At 44.5% G+C, this 18,445-nt stretch overlaps 1 protein-coding gene across 1 annotated transcript in view; it reads left to right on the forward strand.

Annotated features, from left to right (window-relative positions):
- The window catches only part of CDC73 (cell division cycle 73), a 754,132-nt gene that overhangs the window by 648,446 nt on the left and 87,241 nt on the right, over positions 1-18,445 (forward strand). Inside the window, exon 15 of the mRNA XM_086964560.1 lies at positions 9,541-9,641. Within this exon, the coding sequence (XP_086820686.1) occupies positions 9,541-9,641 (101 nt within the window). The remainder of the gene's footprint in view (positions 1-9,540; positions 9,642-18,445) is intronic.

Genomic DNA, 18,445 nt, shown 5'->3' on the forward strand with positions numbered 1-18,445 from the left:
TTGGCTGGATGGGGGGAGGGGCAGGGTTGTTCCCCCTTTTTCCTTTTTCCTTTTTCCCCCTTTTGTTTTCACCCACAGGTGCGTGAGCTGTGAGATACAGGCACGACTGTGCCCACCGTGCTGAAAGGACTGTCTTTATGTATCTATTGTACCATGCGCACTGATTCTGAGGGGCACCTGTGGTTCTATGTTTGTTTTGTTGTTTACTTCCTCACCCTGCTTCAATAAAATACTTTAAACCTAAAATTAGTTTCATGCTTATGATATCCAAAACAGTGGCCCACAATTCTGTGATGTAGGTGTCTTTTGTCTACCCATCCATGCCAGGGATTGGGGCAGGATTGCCATTACAGAATAACCCCCAACCACTCCAAAAATTACTTGTTTTCTCCATGTACCACTTCATCCCAAAATGTATAAAATAAAAAAGTGTGGTCCCTTTTTAATGGGACAAAGAATGCTTCAACAGGGCACCCGTCTGTATTGTCCATCTACAGTACACGGTACAAAGCATGATACATAACCCCAGTTCAGAGCACACAGAGAAGGGGTGCAACACAGGTCCTGGAGGGCAAGATCCATTACAGAGTTTCGTTTTTTTCATACAAAATATAGCTACATGCAGTGGTGAGTCCCATTAGAATGCCTTTTCATAGTCAATGGAAATTTTTAATATCTGGCATGAACCAGCCGTTTTGATCCTACAGTGAACACGCCCTCTTTGCAAAGAGGCTGTCCAGGTTGGAAGCTAAAATTACAAACAGTAAATATAAAATAATAAATATTACAATTGTGCCACTGTTTGAGCGGCAGTATGGATATCACCTGGTAAAATTAGACAAAAATCAGTTTGTTTGAACTTTTTTCACTGTGTCATATATTCCTATGAATTAGCTATCCGTTTCAAATATTTCATATAGTGATATTTAGTCTCCACTATAACAAGTGCTGAGGCTCCAGTTTAATTCATAAGAGTCAAAAGGGAACAATCTAGCAGCACACTGATAGCATCGACTGAACAAACCTTTGATTTGCTTTTTATTGTGATTTTGTAGAGGGCGTGTATACTGTTTTTTGGCAACTTCACAGCACTTTGTTACAGTTTAGATATCCTGTAGTCAGATTTTGTTCTCCTGCTGTTTGAGCATATTCTCTCCCGGTGAGGCAGTCTAGCTGTGCTCATACCAGTAATATTCTTACTTGCACTACCAGAGTTTATTAGATGGAACCGAATGTTTTTTGAAAAAATGGTGAGTTTTAAGCTTCTTGACCCCCCGCACCCACCTTTATCTGTCTTGTCCAGATTTTGTCTCCATTAAAAGTGAAGCCAAAGTTTGACTTTCGTTGGTGTAGCTGGTGACCACATTGTAGAGGGATATTCAGAAGGAGGGGAATTGTTTGCTTCACACACTCCCTTGAGTTCTGTTTTGTACCTTGTAGGCAGAGAGAATTCTCCATATTCCTGTTTAAAGGGAAAATGTGCTCCATGATGTTGACCTCGTTTCCTGTTCTGTTTTCTGGACAGATTTAGATCTTGGTGTTTTTGATGTATGCCTGTATCTGAAATTGTAAAGTTTGGTTGCTAACTTTAATGGGCAAAGGTAGATATTAAAGAAAATTGTGCTGTACTATAGTAGGCCAGAACGGATATCATATATGTTTGGCTTTTTAGGGCTCGCCTGCTGATGCGCTCCTGCGCATAGCTGGCGAAGCTCTATAGGGACTTAAACAGCGTTTAACTACTGGCGATTCCTCTGGCGATTCCTTGAAGTGCATGTGGTTTTTAACTCATTGCGCAAGCGCAATGAGTTAAAATGCGCGTGCACAGCAAGGAATCACCAGCTTGGTGCCGCCATCAGCTCTTCCCGCTCCGCCCCCTGCTGCATATCAAAGGCTTTTTCTCGGCCGGCCGGCCGTGACTCTCGTTTCTGCCGTGCTGGTTTTGCTCTCTCTCTCTCTCCTCAAGTCCTCCGATGCTCTTCTCTCCCTGCCCGCAGCATGCCCCCGTCTCGCCTTTATTTTTGCTCTCTGTCTCCTCAAGGCTTCCCCGGCGCTCTCGCGCATTATTCCGCCAGCTGCAGCAGCAGTCTCATTCTGTCTGAACGAGCAATAATAACATCATTTGAGACCAGCATCGCAACCGACCTGTTATTATCCTTGCTTGGAAGAGACTGTAGCGCTGTTCTTTAGGATGTTGACACTCTTTTCCACACCCTCCCCCAGGCGTCACCGTTACATTAAAGTGGTGTGGTAGTCAGCTGTTGCACTTTGTAGTTTCCTGTTGTGACAAGTTGTATGGCATAAAATAAGATTGATCGCTTTGAACTACGCTTGCTGGTTTTTAACAGGTGCCATTGTCTTCAAATCAGGCTGCACTATATATACATTCGGATGAAGGTTGTAAGTATTTGAGATACTCTGGGAAGTGGAGACTATTTTCTTTTGTCATGGTTTTTCTGAGCCTTCCTAATTTCACCCGAGTTCATTTGTTACAGTAGCGTCCCCTGGAATCATTCATGTATCAAGCCTTGATTTGGCTGCATTCGCTTTGGTCACGTGGGGGCACACCTACAGCCCTTTTGTAAAATGCAATTGAAAGTCACGCACGATTAGCTCTGATTTGAATGGCTAATCCTGTTACTCTTTCAACATTTAGGTTGTGATTACCAAGTTGTGTATTGCAACCGTAGCTTTATGCATTTCCATGCATCTGTCTGTCAGATCGGTTACTTCTCTAAGGAATTTTCATTTTGTTCATGTACTTGTTACGGTAAAAATGGGAGTAACTACTTTATTCTTCAGCCTGTACCTGCCATTGAACAATGCAACATTATATTCCCCTCCAATACACCAACATTGCACGTTTATAGCGTGAGTGGTTTGAGGGCGCACGTTCTGTTCTGGCCCGCCTGCCTCCAGTCTTCGAGGAAGGCTGATGTGCTGAAGAAATGACTGCGAGCCACGGTTTTAATAATCGGGCGTCCTGCCAACACCCAGAGTTCAAAATTTGAAAGTTATATGAGTGGGTGTGTTCGCGTCTCTGCAGTTTGTCTTGGCTGTACGATCGCATGTAGAGAACTTTGATTGCTAGTAACATTTCAGAGGACTGATGACGTGCTGAACACTACAACCTCGCCAGTCCTCGGAGTTGGACAGCACTACTCACAGAAGATTGTCACTCGCTTTTATAAGCCTGGGTTGACAGAATAAATATTGTCACCAATCCTGGCGTTTTGGCTCCAGCCAGAGAAGAATTACTCCCCCGTGTGACGCTATTGGCTATGTGGTACTTAATTCCTCCTTGCGGGAAGAGCCCAGATTGGAACGCGCGAAAGACAATCACAAAAGAGAAATAGTCATCCTGCAATTTCCAATTTACTTTCTCGGTCTCCTATTTGCCCCAAAAGTGGTTTCCAAAGCAATCCCTTTGGTTCTTCCACTGCATTGGCAAAGCCAATAGGGTAGACATAAATGTGATAAACAACATTTACGCCTGCGGTTTCAGTAGTTATCAGTTGTAATGCCTGTTCAGTTGCGCTGCAACAATAAATTCAGGGTTGTTGGCTTTGTCAATATACTGTTAGTAGACCACGAAGCATTCATTGTTTAGTACTTGGGCGGTGTCCTGCCTGGTGGTGCTTGTCTTACTCTGCACACAGGTCCACCTCTGATACCGGACACAAGTCACACCAGACGCTGCACACAGTCCTGCCAGGATGCTGTGCACAAATCACACTTTGGCACTGCAGACAAGTCACACCGGACGCTGCACACAAATCACGCTCGGACACTGCACACACCCACAAGACACTAACAGCCCAGGCACCCATGCGCCTGCCGACCACAAACCTACTCATGCTCCCTCATCTGCTTGCCAGTAACTCGGACCTGCCTAATCTGTCGGGTGGGGTGCCCCAGCGCCGCCCCCAGTGCAGCTCGCTATCTCCTCACAGAACTTAACCTCTGTACCAAATTAGAGCTGAATTAAGGGGCCCAGATACCAACATCCTATCAACTGAGTACCCCCTTACAAAGCAGTGACATACGACGCTACTAACGTCAGCAGTAATTACCACTGGAGTATGGTTAAAAACCACCACACCTTACAGGTGTAAAGTTTCCTTTTCTTCAAACCCCACTGAGCACTGCACACACAAGAACCCAAGCACTGCACACTGACCTGTGCGAATACTGTGCAAAGAACCACTCGCACCTGTTGCCCTACTCCCTCCTGCCTGCGGCTGCCTGATGTAAGTAATCCGGCCTCTGACTATTACTCGACTTCGTCTTTCCCTGGAGAGAGCTGATGCCAGCCGATCGTCCTAATGGTACTCCTTTCATCCCTTTCCGTCTGTGCCTGGCCAGTAACAGGGATGCGCTGATAAACAAGGACGCCCTGATGTAGTTGTGCCTAATTTACTGTGGCATGAGTGTGACTTACCCGTGACCTTGTACCTGCACTTCCTGTCTCTGTGTCTCGTTTTTTTGTATGTTCTTTTTCATCCGTACTTTACCCCTATGCCGCTGTTTCCCCTCCATCCTTGTTTTTTTAGGGGACTTGTTTGCATGTTTTGACGTGGCTGCATTTTCGTCACAATAAAATACACTGAACATATTCTTCATAAAAGTTATTTACAACAGTTTAAGCTATTGCTATTATAAATTACAAGAACTTTTATTTAAGTATTAATTATTTAAAAAAATAAAAGCCATTTGTATTTGTTATATGAATACATGTAAGTCACGTACATACAAAACATGTGGCATTACAAATGCTATAGGTGTCACATTTGAAAAAGTTAAAAGTATTGGCATTGTAAATGACAAAGCTATTAATTTTGCTATTTTCAAGACCAACACATAAAAAAGTCATTTACAAAACCAATAGCTCCAACTTTTCTAATGCGAGACCTATTGCATTTCCAATGCTTGTTTTTGTTAGTTTCTGACTTGAAAAAATAATTGCGTCTTCTCTAAGGCATTCTAGAAGCCGAAGATCTCTGCAGGAAAGATGACCTTCATTTGCGTTTGTGTTTGTCAGATGGGAAGTTAAATCTCCTGGGTGTTGGTTGCAGCATGCACCACGGCCTCCTCCTAAAATTGTTAGATAACCCTGTAATTCACAGCCATTGTCCTCAGAATAAGTGTTTAACTAGCTGGCCCTTTTTGTTATTATTTTACTTTCTCCAAAGCATCTATCTTTGTTTTCTCGATTTCCTTCTGCCTGTATCGGGAATTAATAATGTACCCAACTTTAAATGATCACTTTACTGTTGACTGGCTGCCTCTTGAAATCATTTTTTTAAATTGAAAATGACTTCTTCTGCACACCTTGCAACCACATATTGAGAGAGTTAGGTTTGTGAGAAAATGCCATCATGTTAAGCCAAGAGTGCACTCCACTAGGACTCCTATTTTCTTTGCTTTGTAGTCCTCTTAATCCATCAGAAGTTGCAGAACTTAGGTTCTTAGTTCGAACACATTGCAGCCCTAACACCAAAGCCAATGTTCTTAGAATGATGAATGGAACTAGTTACCTTGAAATAGTGTATTCCAGTTATGCATTCTATAATTATAATACAAAAGAACATGCACTCCAATAAGCTTGCTCAGATCTCACTCACCCTTCGAGTTGACACTCTTGGGACATTCCAGATAGAACACTAGCTGTATCACACCTCAGGGAGGTGATGTAGGTTACATAATGTAATGGATACAAAACTGTTACCCAAAGGTGGCAAACCAAGGCTCCCAGGGTTACATGTCTCCCTTTTTTTGACAAACTCACATAGAAATAACCAAACATAAATTGTACTTAACATGCACCAAAGTAAATCAATACTTGAGACTGGAAGACTCCTTGCTTTCACAAAGTTACAAGTGCCACAAGCATCTCTCAAAATCCACTGCCAAAAGCGTCACATACAATCAGAGGACTTGGACAAAAATTCAGAGATGCACATCATTCCATATTGTTACACAAAGGTAAATCTCAGTTACAAGATTATTGGTGGTTCACACACACTAGGGAATGGTTCTACACACACTCAAAAGCCTATGCACACTGTGCTATCTTCAATGCTGCGAATACACTGTAGTGTAAACCACTTAATGGGCTTAGCACTACATACGCTGAATCATCCTCATGGTGGACACTTATCTCTGACAAAGGGCCACTTGAGTAGTGTATTTGTCACCTCTGTCATCTTCTACACTCAACACATCAATTCACAACTTGAACCCACAGTACCAAGCCTAGCGAGTAACGGATACAAACCTGGCACAAACAGCAAGAGACAGAACATTTTGCACTTTTCCAGTTGCTGCCAAGCCGACATGTGTAACTGCAGCGTATCTGTGAAAATCCAGATCAATTTTAGCTTCCTATCAACGAAGACATTGCCTTATAATGGTTCCTGCATTACTTTCTAGCCTCTGTAAATTCTCAGTCTCCAGTGTCCCCTATTACACCAACAGTAATGTTCCTTTTTTCAGTTCTACCCATGCATTAGTGTCTATAATTCTGTCGATTATTTGCCAACCATCTGTGATTTGATGTTTTCTATGTCCCTGCTGCCCCCCACCCTTTCCCCCCTTTGCTGTTACAATTGTAGTTCCTTATCTCACTTACCAAATGTATTGGTTTTTATTTTGAAGCTCTAAACTACTAGGAGCCTTAGGGGGAATATCTGGGTTTAAACAGGTCGCCCCCCACTCAATACCATCTCAACAACAAAGGACCTGCCCCCAAATGATGTGGACTCAATGATCTCCCATGTATTTTTTATTATTACCTACTCAATAGAGGATATATATAAACCTTCCTGTCTCAGTGTAAATGTAAATGTATAGGCATTTATATAGCGCACTACTTACCCATAGGGTCCCAAGGCGCTTCGACCGCTGCGAAACCCTTCCTGGCTTCCCTGAGAGTTGGTCCCTTAATGGGTATCTCCAGGGTGAGACCAGGCCTCCCCGGCGGTCTGGTGGGGCCGTTAGTGAAGATGAGGCAAGCTAATGCCCAGAGTTGCCGAGTGTGATCGCTGATCAGAGTGGGCACCGAGGCGAGAGAATTATCGAGTCCGCTGACCCTTGGCCCAGAAACCTGCCGCGCCGGGAATCGAACCCTGGTCCCGGGCCGTCCTCTGCTCTCGGGTCTGCCGCCTCTAACCAGTGAGCCACACTACTTCACTTCAGTGTGCTCAATCTAGTCACAGGTTCGAAGCTAAAAACGTGTGTGTAACAATATTGTGGCAACCAGCTACCCTCACAGTGCCTTTCTAACAAGATGAAACCTTCGAAAAAAAGGGGGGGGGGGGGAGTTGGCAGAGCCTCACGGGAGCAACACCCGGGGAGGAATTAACAGACTGGTACTCGCCTGTGTCCTCACGTTCTCATCATCAGCTTTTGCCAACTTACAACATAAAAGGGATAACAAACGGTGCAGACAAAAAAACTTTATAAGTGCTCTGTGTAAGTGACTCAATGTGGTTTGCCAAACTCTGTCATCGAGATCTGGTCCCACCACCGTTTAAAAAGAGCTAGGCTACACTAATTTTATTCCATGCTGTGTGCCTACTCTACTAAAAACCAACATGTTTCATTGCCTAGTTGTATTTACCGGCAATTTCATCAGGGTTTTGGGTCTGCGCAATCTCTGCACGTTTTGATTCTCAGTTTATTGTACCAGGTGGCTGCTGTACTCACGCCTACCAGTGCTCCCGTAGAAGAATCTGGGTTGCCAGGAACCTGTTGCTTCGTTGCAGGTCCTAGAAGCTGCCCTTGGTCAGTTCGGTATTCGTGCAGGAAGAATGGCCTCCGCTCACCCCCCAGAGCCTGTCGCTTTCAGGGTCCTAAAACAATGCACATCCTGGTACGAGGTGCCAAGCCTCCTCCCCCAGGATGGGTAGGGTCCACGAAGGGGAATCTTCAAAGGCTTGCTGCCATTGTGAGCTACCCCAGCCATTTGGTGCTCCCAGCAACTGGCCCCCACCGGTTCTGACCCTCACTTTGAGCAGGAGAAATGTCGGGAAAACCAAGTTGGTACGAGAGGTGTGCCCATCTTTGCCAACTCTACCCCTCAGGTGGAGGAGGTGAGATGAAGCACAATTCAGTCCCCATCACCTTGCAGATAAAATGACCCAGCCAACCAGAGTAAGGCTAATGCCCCCCACCCACTGGAGGGTGGCATAGTTAATGGGTGTACCCACCCCAAGGAAGGGACCCATAGGTCCCAACCGGTACCTACCTGTAACACCCCTAAATCTAGTATTTAGTGGCAACCCTGAAGCCTTACCTCCACAGACGAGAACAAACCGAAGGACAGAAGAGCCGTGCTGAAGAAGAAGATAAGGACAGCAACTGATTTGGCCCCAGCCCTACTGGCCTATCCCGACCTCGACCTGCTACAGCGACATCCCGGTGTGTCCTGCAGCCAGCAGCCCCCAAGAACCTGCCCTGCCTCCCCAAACCAAGACTTTGTCTTCTTTGAGCACCAGATTTGCTCACCCACAGACTGACTTCTTCCAAATCCGCGAGTCTGCACCTGACGCCCAAGTTAGTGGCCCAACACCACGAGGAGGTCTCCCCTGCGATCCTGACCTGGGATCTGGTGATCCCTGACCTGCCTCGAGTCTTCAATCGACGCCTGCAGCTACTTTCTGGAGGATCCCCACGAATTTACCTTTACCTTTTGTCTAAGAAATGTCCCAGTGTGATAAATAGGCATATCCCACTGAGTAGCATAAGTAACTTAAAAAGTAATGTAACAAGTAGCGTACATGTTAATCTACAAAGTAACAGAAAAGTAATTTTGACTGTTGACTTACCTGTAAACCAACCAACTGCATTCAAAATGCATTCAACTTGAATTTCAGTGCATAATCTTGGTAAGTATTATTATACTTACCTGTACCAGGCCTGGTCCTAGAAAATAAAATATAACTAAATATTTTTTATACAAATAAATTGGTTTGAGTTCAGTCTTTGAGTGTGTGACATTATTTCTTGCCTGAGTGTGTACAATAAATGCTTAACACTGCTCTCTGATAAAGCCTTACTGCTCACCCACACTACCGCAAATGGAGAGTAAGGTATTGTCTACTTTTACATCTGCCAGCCTTTGGGGAGCCACTGGACTCTTTGCACACTATACCTTACTTCGGCATAGTATATACAGAGGCAGCTTGCTTCCAACACCCTGGTATTTAGTTAATTGTGCTTAAGCAGCCAGAGACCAATCGAGTTTTAGACATGCAGAATACAAATGCAACATGCTTAATGTTAAGAAAGCTGTACACTTGTTTATCAGTGTGGTAATGGGTGTATTTCTCATTCCCTTCCGTATCAATGAAGATGAACAACAGCGTTGTGGGGTGTTAGATTGTGGAATTGATGTCAGTGTTTCTAGACAGCACAGTAAGCATTTACATGTGAAGTACATAGCTATCCAAGCTCTGTACCAATGTCTTTATTTGAGTTGCTGGTCTCATGACCTTGGACTAATATATAGTTTATGTACGTTTTTCCACTTCTGTATAGGGATCGAGTTGTGGCGGTTTTCGTGCAAGGTGCTGCATGGCAGTTCAAGGGCTGGCCATGGGTGTTGCCTGATGGGTCTCCTGTGGACATCTTTGCAAAAAGTACGTTTTTAATATTTTGATCATTTAAAGATTGTGTTTTTTGTTATTCTACTATGTAGTAGATAACTTTCCATCTTTTTCAATCCCAGTGCTTTTCATTATATCTCTTAAAAAAAAAACACAAGCTCAGTGATCCTTACAGTAACTACACAAGTGTGTAAAAGCTTCTCCATAAAAAGAAAAAGTGAATTAGTTCAAATGCAGATGTTTATGGAAGTCTTACATTTACTTCAGTATTTGAACTTTCATAGATTGACATGCTTGAATCATTCATTCCCAGTCGTCGAGGTGGAAGTCCCATGGTACTTTCTAATAGCAATGCAACAATATAACTTAATCACCAAGAGGATGGGGACTCATCTAATGCAGTATGGCTACGTAGACCACACATTTACTCTATATACACTATCCAGGGCTTGACGATGTGACGACTATTTTCTTTGATTGTTTTTATGTTTAATTGCAGATTTACAAAAACAACTAATTGTATCTGATTTTACCACAAATTGACACAGAGCCATATAGTCAGGTACAGCCATGGGTCGGTAAAGTTGAGATAGGATAAATAATTTTCTTAGATTTGTATGGATGCTAAAAGTGGCTCTTCTGATAGTTGATACACCAAATATGCAATTTGTGGTCAGTCACAAGCCACATGGACTTAATGTACACCACAGTTTGACTGCACCGAAAATTACTGCTGGCCCTTTCCTGCACCTGTACTGATGTACTGACTGCTTGTTCACTGTATCTTCTGAGCCCGATTGATTACCTGTCTCCCCTTACCCCGCTTCACCCCCTACCTTTCCTTTCGCATTTATGTCCACTGTAACATGTTTGTTTGACAAAATGCAAATAAAGATATTAAAAAAAATAATAGCAATGCAACAGTAAACATTGACTAGAAAGACCCTGGGCTCTACAGATTTGTAACCTATCTTTATCATTTTTAAAAAGAGACGAAACTTAGGTTTGAACCAATCAGCATGCCCTGCCCTCTAGAACACTTAAGTGAGATGCTCTAGTCCTTCAGGTTTTCAACCACACATCGTGCTAGGGAGTCTCCACTGCGCTTTGCACAGTTATACATGTTATACTCTACTCCAAGGAATTCCTAACCTTCTTTTTTTCCTAAGAAGATATACTGCTTTATCATTAATAACAGTTAGTCTGTATCTCTTGTCTTCAATTCTGCCTTCATCTCAGATTTAAAAAAGGGAAATCTTTTCCTGGCCTGTTCTACTTGTGATAAAAAAAGGCTCCAATTAGATGATCCTTATCATGACTTTATATATTGCCTTTATCCTGAGCATAGGGCCAAAGAATGTAAGGTATCTCATAGCTTTTCTTCAAAAACTCTGAAGAACCGTGAAGGGAGGCTGCTGATATGTCTTTGAAGAATTAAAACACGGAAGTAGTCTGTATCTGATTACAATTAGGACTTTTCAACGTCCTCATGAGGGTTGCAAAAGGTGGAGAGGTCAACTCATTCTTCTTTAGAGCAGCCTAAAAAAGCCTCCAAAAAGACCACTCATGGGTCCTAGAGGGCACAGTCTTTCAAAATGTCCTCAGAAAGGTGAAGTGTACGCTAGGCAAAAAGAGAAAAAGGAAAAATCTGTCTCCTCAAAAAGACATAAGAAAGCTAGGTCTGAACAGTCTACATCACCTCCTAAAGTCTCTTAATCCTTCAAGAAACTGTTCCATCTACTGAAAGATAGTGTACAAGCGTCTGTCAGCATAATTCTAGCAGACAACGAGGAAATACACTATGGCGTGTATGACCGCTACCACAAGCACCGTCTCCACGCTATGACTTCGTCTTTCTCGACGACCACATCCTCGTCAATGACCCATACATGTAGATCGGCTAAGCTGAAGATTACTCTGACCTAGTCCTCAACTGCATTGAAGACTATTCCTCCTTCGTTGACAATGAAGTCTCTTCCGTTGATGGAAGACCGGTCTTTCGACTTTGTTGATACCATACTTGTCGACGACAGGAAAAAGTAAAAAAAGACAAACGAACACATTTTAGGCCTGCACATAACTGTCCAAGCATATGTCACCAATGCTGCTAGCCCACCTGTTGGAGGGAGAAGATTTGGATGAGGATGGACCCTTTGTGGTTGCGCACAGCCCACCGGAGCTGCATGTCAAGTGCCACGACTACGATGAGGGTGACTATAAGGAGCAAATTAATTATGCCCCCGAAGACCAATTCCAAGAGCAAATGATGTGTCTGCTCTCTTCATTGGTTACAAACCTGCAATTCATGCTCTCTGATTGTAGGAAGAGTTTTCTTCCTAATTCCTAGGAGAAAAACGCTTCCTATAACCGGAGAGTTTGTAACCAATGTAGAGGACCGACACATGATTTGCTGTTGGAATTGGTCTTCGGGGGCATAATACCTATGCTCCTCATATACATCTTTATCGTAGTCCTAATACTGTATTACTACTGTACAAGCTTTATTACCTGTAAGATCTCAATCTGGGCAGTCATCTACCCCTCAGCATAGGACATTGTTACTGCCTACGTTGGTAAGACGTACTCAACAAACAACTCTCCTGCAAGACCCCGCAACTTCCGATGACGACGGAGAAGGGGAACTCAGCAACCCCCACAAGGAAAAGGAGGATTATCTATTGCGACACAAGCTCCATCGCCAGCTCCAGTGGATTTCCTACCTAAAGACATTGGGGGATTCCATAACCTGCTAGAAAGAGCAACAAAAAGGTTTGATCTGCCCATGCCCACTAAGCAGATAGGCTGCCTAGCGCAGTTCTCAGAATCCCTCCGCGCCAATGTCGGTGCTTCCGTACAAGGGGGGTCGGTGCCTTGTCAATATTGGTAGGCGCTGCCTCTCTATATGGTCCACCAAAATGACGTACACTGTGCAGCGAGTCCAGGCAAACCCCAAAAGAATCACAAAGGCAAGAATGGCACCCCAAATGCTCTTTTGTGATAATGTTTGAGAGCAGTTAGACATATCAGAGGGTAGAGCTGAGCATTTATTACCCACACAAAGGCAGTGGGTGAGACCACACTCAATAAAGAAATCCCTTTATAAAAAGTGCTCATGCAGATATGTCCCCATATAAAATACAATGCACCCCGCCTTAGGACACAAAGGCCAGCTGTTGGAGAGACCTGCATATATTCGATGCAGTGACTTTGGCATGATAGACATTAGTGTGTCATGTTGTGTTTTCACTCATGGTTTCGCCCATGTCATGCAGCCTGCAATTGCAGTCTGTATGGAATTGGTATGTGGGTCCCTTAGGGTGGCATAAGATATGTTGCAAGGTGGGAGAGCAAGACCACTGACTCATTGTCAGTGAAATTGCTCTCCCACCCTCGCAGCTCCACCATTAAGTGAGGTGCCTTTGCCCCTGCACTCTTGAGTATTAGTGATCGAGGCCCTCCTCCACCCGCAGCATCTGTTTGAACCCATTCACAGAGCGGATATTAAATTCCTCTCCTGGAAAGTGGCTTTCCTCGTAGCTTTGACCTGTATCAGACGTGTTGGCGAGATCCAGACCCTCAACATACATAACCTTTTTTGCAATTTAGAGACATTAGGGTGATTTTTCGCACAAACCCGAAGTTAATTCATAAAATCTCGTCAGACTTTCATCTCAATGAACCAGTCATCCTAAAAAAAAAGAAAATTCCAGATGCTTCAACAGCAGCTGAAAAGGCACTCTATTCTTTAGACAGCAAGAGGTGCTTGAAGTTCTATTTAGACAAAAAACATTATTTTCGCAAGTCTGATCCATTCTTTATGGCTTACAGCTTGCCACGGAAAGGGGTATCCACTTTCAAAACAGAGCATTTTAAGGTGGATATCAAGCGCACTTCACTTCTGCCATCAAGGGACAGGTAAACTGTTGGACATCAGTGCACACTCACTCTACAAGAACTGTGTCTATTTCAACTGTGCTTTTTGCTGGTGTCACTTCAAGAGATTTGCTGGGTGGCTATGTGGAAAAATAGGCACTGCTTTACAAAGCATTACTGCTTGGAATCTGCAGTTAACAGCGACACAGTAGTGGGTCAAGCAGTGATAAGACCACTTTTTCAGTTTAGGGGAGCCATCTACTTCCCACCGTCCTCTTAACTTGTTCAGCACATTTTGCACTTGGAGTTCTCTCGTAGGGGATTTCCATGTATAGTCATAAGCGTAGAATATTCCTGCCTGCCTGCGGGGGACCCTAAGCACTCTTTCCAAGATATCTTCTTAAGTGCTGCACCTGGTATTTCTTACGTAAAACCTTGAAGAGTCACTTAGTCATTATGCAGCCTCGAAGACAAAATACAGTAGTCAAAATTCTTCATCTTGAAGTAACAAAAAGAAAATGTGGAAATACATGTACATTTTAAAGAATAACAGGGAAAATATTTCACAAACCCTTTTGTAAAGTGAGAAGTATGAAGAAATTCATAGCAGTTTAGTCCGTAGGCTGCCAATATAAAGGAAGAAAACTGAGACTGTGCCTTTAAGGAACCTGGGACATCCAGTATCCCATCATGCTCAGTCAGAGGCAGTTACCTCAGTTCTTTTTTCTGGCTCCTGCTGACCGGACCCTTGGAGCATTGAACTCTACCTTTTTAGGTTTTTACTTCATAATACTACTTCAAAGCTTAGTGAAAAGTGCTTCACTCAGCATCTCTTGTTTTTGTCCGTTTTTGATTTTTTACCAACAGAACATAGGTATTTTTCTGATTTTAAAATGCCTTCCAATTTTGATAACTGTCCTCGCTGTGGCAGGAAAAAGGCCAAAACAGACCCCCACGGGGTTTGTATCCTCGGTCTGCCTTCTCATCTACCTGCCTCTGTGACATCTGCAAAACATTTTTCAGACGTACCCTGCGTGACTCAGATTCACCTGCATGATCGGCAGGAAAGATGTCACCAGCAAGAAGCCAGTGGAACCTCTGAGCATGGAGAAGGTAATTCTTCCACCAGAGCTCTTTCCTCCGCCTCCAGTAGTCAAAGGTCTAAAAGGCGTTTTCCAGGTCAAAAATGCTATAGGTCCCAGTCGACGTCGAGAGGTGGTATGGCGCTGACATGCTTGCCATCACAGACTGGCTCGATGACGCAAAAACGTTGTTGATCGGCGTCAAGACATACAAGAGCCACGTTAAGATCTACTGCTCCTTGCTGCCTGATGCTGAGGAGTGCTTCGGCATCAATGGATTCGGACTCGCCGACGTCAAGAAGACATCGTCTGACGTCTAGACCTAAATGGGGACGAGACATGTAGCTGTCAAGAAGCAGGTCAATGTTTAAATCGAGAAGACGTTTAGAAGATCCTAAATAGCCTCTAAAAGATGGCGGATTTATTAATCCGGACATTCCAGATCTTCTTATAGGACTGCCTTCTCCCATACCTCGTTTTCCAATGCATCTTCTGCTGCCTTTACCAGCTTCTCCAACTCCAGTGGCTCCTATACCTCCGGTGTTACTGGCTCAGCCAGTCCCGAGCGCACCTAATATTCCAATTTCTCCGGTGCCTCAAGTGCCTGCATCTCCAGTTCCCAGGCCATGTTCAAAATCAAGGTCACGTGATCAATCATGTCAGTCGTCATACCTCTGGTCGATCCTCAACCAGATCAAGGCACTCCCGTTCCAGGCATAATTTCACCATAGATCCCGATCACATTGCCATCATGAAGATAAGGCCTCCTCTACCAAAGATTATTCTCCCAGATTGTCAGACTCCGAATACTTGCACTCCCAGATTGATGACATCAACACCTTTCAAGAGGTTCTAATACCAGGTGCAGCCAAACTGAACATTCCAATGGCAGCTCCAATGCCATCCACTCAGTTATTTTGGAGACACCCCTCCAGCATACTGCCTCCCGGCCATTGTTACCTCTAGGGCCAGGTCTACTTGAGCCAGCCTTGGACTTGTTTTTAATCCAGAAGTGACAAATTCTGTGCCCGCCAGGCACCAGAATAAATATCGTTATCCAGATCAGGATCCGCTATTTTTGAGAGCAGATTCACCACCTGATTCAGTAGTAATTCTGGCTGCACGAACATTTCATGCCACTTCACCCTCTGCCACATCTCTCCTTGATAAGGAGAGCATATAGCTGGATTAGTCAAGCGCAAGGTCTGCAACACTGCTGCTACGTCCATGAAGGCGACCAGTGCAATTGCCCTCCTGGGCAGGTATGATAGAGCATTATGGGATTCCATCCTGCATTTTGCAGATCACCTCCCACGGGATCAACTTGTGTGTTTTCTAGAGATTTTCTAAGAGGGTGCCATGGTTGTGAATCGGATAATCAGTGCAGCTGTGGATTATTCTCTCTTGCCAGCGCACAGCTACAGTCATGTATTGTCTTTGCGCAGACATGCCTAGCTCCGACTAACTAAATGCTGGATCCTCAACTGCATATCCTAAACCTGCTATTCTCTGTGTCCACACTATTCAGCTCTCACACAGATAATAAGATGTCTTGGATGAAAACAGAAATGGACACTCAAAGCTGTAGGTGTGAAAATCGAAGGAACAGTGCAGACCGTTTTGCGTCCCTACAGTCGTTTTTCAGTGCAGGGAGTGCAAACCACTCAGTGGCAATCTGGGAGACCTCAACAGCAATACCAAAGGTTCTACCAACTCCTGCCCAAGCATCAGAGGGGATGTTCGGCCCAACAAAACATCCAAGGAGGCTGACAACCAACAGCTTCTAAACCCTGAACTCTCCCTTCCCCCCTGTTCTGTTAGCCACTCCGGTAGGGGGAGCTTCTCAAATTATCTGAAAGAGTAGCAACGTATCATAACAGAGGCCTGGGTCTTGAATATTTTAAAGCATGGCAAACCTCTCATATTTTCTGCCCCACTACCATCCATCCCACCAAGGGCATCTGTGTCACAACGCTTCCTCTTAAAGAAGGAAGTCAACATTTATGTCAGAAGAAGGCGATTGAACCGTTCCCCTAATTCAACAAGTAAAGGGCATTTACTCCAGGTACTTTCTAGTGCCAAAGAAAGACAAACCGGAATTCTGACCTATTCTCAACCTCATGTGCACCAACAAGTGGATTCGCAACAAAAAGTTCAGGATGCTGGCTGGCTTTACATCAAATGTATCCTCTGCTTCACCAGGGACACTGGTTATGCTCAATCGACCTGTACGATGCATAATTCATGTTCCCTTCTCAAGCAAGCATTAGGAGTTTCTAAGATTTATCGTAGGTCAGAACCATTACCAATTTGGTGTCCTACCCTTTGGTCTCAAGGCTGCACTCAGAACTTTCACCAAGTGCATGGTTGTTATGGCTGCACACCTTCAAAAGCACCAAATCTTTGTCTATACATACCTGGATGACTGGTTAATCAAGGCTGCATCCTTTCCAGAAGCCCAATAGTGCTTCAAGTGGTGAGCTCCGTCATCGCTTGGGCCTTCACATCCACTTTCCCATGTCCACGTCAACTCCAGTTCAGAATTTGCTCTACTTAGGGGCTACTAACAGTTCACGAAATGGTGTGTTCTTCTGGAGAACTGATCAGCATTGTTCTTCTGAAGTGTCAGTCTTCGCACAGCGTACCATCCAACAGTGCGCACAGTCTTGTCACTTCTCGGCTCGATGGCCTCTCGCATTTTCTTAACTCCCAATGCTCACCTTCACATGCTTCCTCTCCAGGAGTGCCTAGAGGACCAGTGGGACCAGTGGCCAGGGAAGTGGGAGGACAACACCTTGCCCCAACATGACATCAGATCTCTCAAGTGGTGGTGCTCACTGGCCAATCTCCTGCAGGGATGCCACTTCACCCACAAGAACCCACATAGACAGTCATGACCGATGCTTCCCTGCTTGGCTGTGGAGCCCTCATAGGTCATCTGCAGATACAAGGTTCATGATCGCTGACGGAGAGTACATAGCACATCAATCTCCTCGAGCTCTGCACAGTTCATCTAGTGCTCCAAGCCTTTCACCCATCTTTCACTACTGACTCCCTGCTTGTACAGACAGACAATGCAACCACCATGTACTACCTGAACAAGCAAGAGGGAACATCATCTAGAGCACTGTCTCAAGAGGCCCAGTTGATCTGGCACTGGCTCCTCTCCAGGAATCTAAGGATACCATCCCACATTTTCCAGGTGCCCAGAACGTCCAAGCAGATGCTCTCAGCAAGGTTCTCAATGGGAATCACTAGTGAGTGTTGAATGAAGACATCATACAAGCGATCTTCCGCTTGTGGGGCACACCTTCTAATGATCTTTTCGCCACAGCAGACAACAAAAAATGCCAAGACTTTGCCGCCAAACTTTACTATTCAGAATCCTAGGGGATGCTCTGTGGATAAACTGGTCCAAAACATTTCTTTATGCCTTTCCACCAATTCCCTTGATCCAGGCAGTTCTGCTCAAACTCTCAATCACACCAGCCAAGATGATCCTCCTCTCTCCGGAGTGGCCGAGACAGTTGTGGTTTCCAGACCTGCCTCACTGGTCTCTCCGTCCACATCTCAGGCTGCCCTGCAGGCCAGACCTCTTAATGAAATTCAGAGGATGAATCTTACATCCCAACCTCTCCTCCTTGATTTTGGCAGCGTGGCTCATGAGCTAGTACAATATGGGCATCTGCACCTCCCTCAGGACTGTGGAAATTCTAAGAGAGGCGAACGGACCCTCCACGAGGATAGCAAATGCATTTAAATGGAGATTTTGCGTGTGGTGTGCGTTCCAAACAGATGAACTCTACATCTTGCCAGGAGGATGTGATCCTTCCGTATTTGTTACACCTTGTTAAATCTGGCATGCAATTTCCCACCATTAGA

Source organism: Lissotriton vulgaris, chromosome 1_1, assembly GCF_964263255.1.
Source record: "Lissotriton vulgaris chromosome 1_1, aLisVul1.2, whole genome shotgun sequence".
Lineage (NCBI taxonomy): Eukaryota > Metazoa > Chordata > Amphibia > Caudata > Salamandridae > Lissotriton > Lissotriton vulgaris.